Genomic DNA, 6,373 nt, shown 5'->3' with positions numbered 1-6,373 from the left:
GACCCTTTGAGAGCTGTCCTAAATTCTGAGAATTTCACTCTGGGGTTTTATTTATCTACAGCCAAAGAGGAAAAATAAAAAGGGGGTGTGGGAGGAGAAAATCTAGATAAATTCTTGGAGCTGAGCCTCGCTGGGAAAGGAGACATGCAGCAATGGAGTCCAAGCGGGTACCATCACCCTTCCGCTGCTCGCCCCAGCACCTGGGATGTGCACCCCGATGATCTCCCCTTTCTTGGGCACGGCTCCTGGCCCCAGTCGGGTCTGTTACTGCCCTCTAATGAGGGAAAACAAAATTGCAAATGTTTTTTGTTCATTTTCCTTTGACAAGCTGAAGGGACTCCTTGCCCTTGCAGTTGAGGCCAGGGAGATGCTGAGGCTGGGTGGGACACCAACACCAACTGAAAGCACACGTTATTTGGGCAAATCCATGCAGAGACACCCAGTACCAGAGATGTGAGACCCGATCTCCTTCAGTGCCCTGAAGAACTGGCAGCTTTTGGAAAAAGCCAAACCCATTCCCTCTGCCACCAGCTCACAAGAGCTCGGCTGTGGCCGAATCTGCAGTGTCATATAAAAACTGCCCAGAGTGTGGGGGGCCGGGGGTCTCCCTTGCTCGCTGCCCTGCCAGGAGGTCACCAATGGTCCCCTGCTCCCCAGCCGCGGGCAGCGAGCCGGCAGCAGGAGCAGACCTGCATCTCCTGGTGGAACAAAATGCTGACGTAAGGCTGTGGTGACCCCTGAGTGACCAGGGTGCCCCATCCTCGTTAGTCACGGGTGGCACTGAAGCTTCCCCAGGAGGTGAGTGCGGAAGGCACCGGCCGTGCAGGGACACCGGGGCACTGGTGGCAGCAACGGCCCTGTGGCATCTCGGAGAGGTTCACATTGCTCTCCAGGTCGTGCTCCACGGGCGGTGAGGGCGCAGCCCCAGCCTCTGCAGGTCCCACCCTGTCCTACCTCTCTGTCTGAAGCACATCGTCCTGTGGTGGGTGGCTGCTCGAGTGCCACAGCCTGGTGTCTCAGGTAGTTTCAAGCCCCGTTTTGGCTGTGCCTGCCCATCCCCTGGCCTCGGGCCAGAGCCTCGGCTGCTCCGAGCTTTGCATCCGACTGCTCGGGGTGAGCGGGGACACTGCAGACATTCAGCTGCTCTTCGCACCGGCTGTCTGGGAATAACCACAACTGCAGAAAATTGTTCACCAAAAAATGGCTTTTTGCTGGGAACCGGCTGCCCTCTAGAGGGTCCGCTCCGGCACGGCGTAAAGCAAAAAGTGGGGGCTCCTTGGCCTCCCCGTCCCCTCACTGGGGTGGGTGTGAGGCAGGGCTGGGGGTCCTGCTCCCTGCGGCTCCTCAATGGCTTTGCCGACCACCTTGGGCAACGGGTCCCCTCGCCCAGATAAGGCAGCGACAGCGACTACGGCTCCAGCCCGCGCAAGGTGGACACAGCCCAGGCCGGGCCCCTGGCCCTGCCCAGCACCTTGGGATGGCCACGGCGCTGCCCAGACCCTGTCCTTATGGACGAGACGCTCCTGGGGGACGACTGGACCTACCTGACAGGGAGATGCAGGAAGCTGCATCGTGCCAAGGGGTCATTTCCCCATTGGCTTTGACGATGCCGCAGGATTTAACTGTTTGCAGCGTGGTACTGTGGATACGGGTTGGCAGGGGGATGCCAGGCTGAACTGTGCTTGGGGAGCCGATGCCAACGTCCCCCGACATCAGGGTGCCCGTATCCTTACCTGCCCACTGCTCCGGCTCCTCAGGCCCCTGCGTCTCCAGCTTTCCTGCCAGCACCCCTGGGTGAGACGAGTCAGTGCTGAATTAAAAAGATCACCCCGTCACCTGCAGGGACACCTGGACCAGCTCCCCACAGCCCCTGCACCTCCCTCCAACTGAGCCCCCTCTCCTTGCCACAGCCCCACGGCTAACAAATGGATTTTCCATTAAGAAATCCATGTTTCCAGGGCTCAGCTGTGAAATTTCACTCTTGGCTGAAATTTGGCTCAGGAGCAGAAAGGCTGGAAAGGGCTGGACCCAGTGGCCACAGGTGGGAAAAGCCCTTTTTACCAGGAGCTCTTATAACCTGGGAGAAATGGCTTCAATCCCCTGCACCGTGTCTTGCCGTGTGGGCCTCGGTGTGAACAGGAGGAGGGTAAAGACCAAACCAAAGCAGCCCGCAGGAGGCCATCGCATCCCGCCTGGGGAGGGGGGAAAAGACATGTCCTGCCCAGGAGGGGCTGGGGACAGAGCAGAGAACTCCACCAATGCAGTGGGAGCAGCCCTTCTCCTTGAGAAAGGAGAATTCTTCCCAGAAAGGGTCAAAAAGTTTACAAACCCCCAGAGATCCCAGAAAAGACAGAGGTTGGATAAACACATAAACATTGGTACCATCCCAGTGAAATCCTGATGGAAATGGGTGAGGAAATGCACAGCTTCTCTGGATCGGGTGGAAATTCCCATCCGAAGGGGTTTCCAAGTCTCTATCACCGCAGACTGCAAAACTATGTAAAACAGCCAAGAACAACATGCTTATTCCTGCACAGTGAGAGCACCCATCCCGGCATGCCCGTGGCTTGCAGGAAAGGGCTCTGTGATCCCGTAACAGCCCCGTGCTTCCACCAGACCTGCTGCTGTACCGAGGAGCTGCAGGACCCCCCCAGACACACCACGCTGGCACGGTTCTGAAAATCTCAGTAACACTTTTTAATATACAAGAATCAAAAGTACAGCAGTTTTACAATGTAGGAAAATTTAATACATACTATATAAACAACATATTTACATCAGAAATCACTAGGACAGTGGCATTTTTTCACAAATATAAATTAATATTAATTACTGTTTTTAGTCAACAGGTTTAAAAGTCCACATTTTTACAGTAAGAGTCCTTCTCTCCCCAGAGGGGAGGCGGAGGTCAGGAGGAAACAGGTGAAAGCAGAATAGTATTTTTGTGTGGATCACTTAAACTGTTCACGTAAGGACTTCAGAGTGCTGTTAAGTATCCATTTCGGTTGGGCACCACATCGCCTGTCCCTGCAGCAGGTTTTGGTCTGCAGGACCTCCATCGTGTGAATTCATAACTTTACACCATTTCCAAAGCGGTCAGGCTGAAAAACTCTTTTTTCTAAAAAAATAAAACCTCAGCAAGTTGCTATTTTTTCCTGCAAAGAGGCTAGAGGGAATCCCGCAGCTGGTTCGGAAGGAAGAGCTGTACCAGATGTTGACACAAACACCGTGGTGAAGTTTATGGCTGTGGACCTGTCCCCTCTGATCCCACTCACATCCAAGTGACTGTGTCTGGTTATGGTCCCTATGTTGAGGGGACATAAAATGCATATGTGTGTGTGCGTGCACACTCAGGGAGGACCTCCTCCCAAATCTAGTTCTCCAGCTTCATTAAAGCCAAACCCAGTGAAGACCCACCCACCATGAGCGAAGAAAACTATGTGACTTGAGTACCGGGCTAATGTAACAGCGGGGACAGCTCTTCGGTGGTATGAGTAAAGCTTTTGCTGTTGCACAAGAAGGAAGCCCCAAGCAACCTCATACCTGGAACCCGGGATGAGCAGAAACCCCCATGTCTGGACACAGAAAATGCCTCTTGCTGGGGTTCAAAGTTTTCCTGCACCAACCGTAACACTGGTCTGGCCAGTATTGCCTTTTGCTACAAAGTGTATGGCACAAACTTCCCATCACGATAGCACCACTTGATGAACAAAAAGAGCAATTCTCTTTGCCCCTTCGAGGTTTCTTCCATTTTCACATTAAAAGCTAATACCTCTGAAAAGAAAGGACCTCTCTGTTGAATACCACAGCAAGCGCGCCTGCGATCACAGCTTAGTGAGAAATGCCGCGGAAACATGCTATCTCAACACCTCCCATCACCTGGCAGCTCCAAGGGGACTGTGGAAGACTTGCCTTCATCTCCTCCTGCACAGGTAAACACAAGTGTAACACTTTTTTGGGACAGCACAGTGCCCCTAAGGAAGCAAAACTGCCCTGCGTTTGGTGGAAATCTTGCAAAATAAAAACAAAAGGGGAGCAAAACACTTCCCGCGTGTCCCGTTAAAGCAGCAGGCTCAGGAAGGAGTGTGACAGCAGCAGATTTCAAGGGATGCATTGCATGGAGAGGGGACATGGGGGTATTAGTGTCGGTTTGTGTGCACCTTCCAAGGCACTGGCTGGAGTCAGGAAGCCAGCCCTGAACACCCATCTCCCCTCAGTCTTTCAGGGAAAGGACATCACAGCTTATTAGGGTCAGATACTGGCATCTTAATAGGAGGCCCAGCTTCTGTCCCCCACCAAAGAGAGGAGTTTGGAACAGCCTGGTCATTAATACTGTGCTCTGGGAGGTGACGCATCCCCAGACACCACGCTCTGGGCAGCCCGGCTGTTGGGAGAGCTCTGTGATCTCCAGGGATGCGACTCTACAAACAAAAACCTAAGATCTGAAAAATAATCACCCAAGCTACTCCTGGCCAGCAATCTGTCCACAAGCCCTCTCACCACACCAGTCTCCAGGCTGGACACCGTTGTGCATCATATGCTGTGGCTTGAATACTTGGAGGAGTGTTTGCTCTGAAGTCCACTGAGCTGGGCTGCAGACTCCTCTTTTCCCTCTGCCATGCTGGGCTCCTAAGACATTTGCTCCAAGGCTTTTTAAGGACCCCGCTCTGAATTCCTCATTCTCTCCCTGCTCGCTTAGATGCTAAGACCCCAGGCACATTTCCAATTTAGACAGACAGAAAGTCTTTCAGTGCAGGTACTTTTAGCAATTCAGAGTTACTGCTGACTGCTGGAATGTGGCAGGAAGGTGACCTTTGCGGAACAATGATCAGTCCACTAGATTCCCATTTAACTCTGCCCTACCACCCCTTATCCTTTGGTTACAGTAAAGGTTTGTGATCACTGTTTCGCAAAGCGCAGAGAGAAATGTCTTGCCCAAAGACTGGAGCACTTCAGTGGCAGGGAGATTGGGAGCTTCAGGATCTCCAGATGCCCAGAGCCATCTTTTGACCTTGCAGCTCCCAGTCAGCATCTATTAGTTCCTGGACCATCCAAGATGCCCATGTCAGAAGAGAAGAGGAGTTTTGTTATGAATTCCTGAGCCCTGTCCACTGGGAAATACTGTTCTCACCCCAATTTCTTTCTACCGAGTAGAACTGAACTAAGCCTTTGCTAAGGAAGTCTATCTTTTTCTCACATACCACAAAGCCCCCCAGAGTCAAGATTTGCCAGTCCCAGCCCTGGAGATGGAAGATCCCACACACCTCTTCTGTTGCAGGGGACACAACAGCAATCAAAGCAGAGCCAGTTTCTTGAAATGGATGAAGACATGGAAATGATAACATGGCCAGAAAAGTGATGGATTGTCACCAGCATGGCTCCAACTCCTTTGGAGTCACTCTGCAGGGACATTGAGTCCCTCTTTCAACCAAGCTTGGCTGCCAAGGGACTCTCCTGTCCCTCCTTGAATATATCCTCCCATTGCCCTATGCTGGTTACACACAAAACCCAGCCCAACCAGTTCATCCCCAATCCCAAAGCAGCATCTGTCACGTAACGTCAAGTCAGAGTAGGCACACAGCCTTCCGCACAATCTTAAGCAGCATCGATCCGCCTTCTTGGTTTGAGGAAACACTGGCTGGGGAAAATTCCCTTGGGTCCATCTGACTGGAGAAAACAAAAACAAAACAAAGAATGAGGCAGCAAGGCTGGTTCCAGCGTTCAATGGTAGAAGAGGGGAAAGGAAACGTGAATCCAAACCAGAACCAAGAACTAAGGAAAATCTTCCTCCACCTACTCCCCCAAAATCCTCCTTGACCCAGCAAGATGATAGCAGCATGTTCAGAGTTTCTGGTTGCTGGCTTGGAGAAACCAGCCATTGTTGCATCAAACCAAGTATTTCAGACGTGCGCTTTCCCCCTCTCAGTCACTCTATGTTTTCCGAATGTTCCAGTTATAATCTGGATTGTTTTTCTGTTCTAATGACCTATCCAGAGGTGACCTGTGATCAAGAGGTGACTTGGAATCATGGGGGGATTTCTGAGAGGGGGGTGAGCGAGGGTCCGACACTGCAGCGTGAGGTGGAGGGAGAGGCTGTTTGTAATCTCCCGATTTGTCTGTGTGGAAGGACCGGTAGTGGTCCGAAGGTCCTTGGCCATGGTACCCCATGGGTGGCCTGTGATCAGACATTCGTCGGAAATCCTGCTGGTGGTAGTTCTGAGGCCTGAACTCATCGGATCGTCGACGCTTGGAATCGTGGTGGTGCCTGCAGAGAGAAAACGAATGGATGGAGATCAGTTCCCCAAGGAAAGCCTGGACGCTGTCGCCGGGTGCAGGCATTGCAAACTCCTCCCAGCCTTTCCGAGATGAAAGG

The 6,373-nt window shown here is 52.4% G+C and overlaps 1 protein-coding gene across 11 annotated transcripts in view; it reads right to left on the bottom strand.

Moving 5' to 3' along the window:
- Positions 1 to 2,682: 2,682 nt before the first annotated feature.
- CHD2 (chromodomain helicase DNA binding protein 2) overlaps positions 2,683 to 6,373 on the bottom strand; it is an 87,562-nt gene continuing 83,871 nt past the window's right edge. For all 11 annotated transcript variants that reach the window (XM_054837184.1, XM_054837185.1, XM_054837186.1 and 8 more), the window contains one exon: positions 2,683 to 6,265. In XM_054837184.1, coding sequence (XP_054693159.1) covers positions 5,932 to 6,265 — 334 coding nt within the window. In that variant the 3' untranslated portion in view covers positions 2,683 to 5,931. The remainder of the gene's footprint in view (positions 6,266 to 6,373) is intronic.

This window comes from Grus americana, chromosome 10 (genome assembly GCF_028858705.1).
Source record: "Grus americana isolate bGruAme1 chromosome 10, bGruAme1.mat, whole genome shotgun sequence".
Taxonomy (NCBI): Eukaryota; Metazoa; Chordata; class Aves; order Gruiformes; family Gruidae; genus Grus; species Grus americana.
The sequence above is the reverse complement of the archived record's forward strand: the minus strand, read 5'-3'. Positions and strand labels throughout refer to the sequence as shown.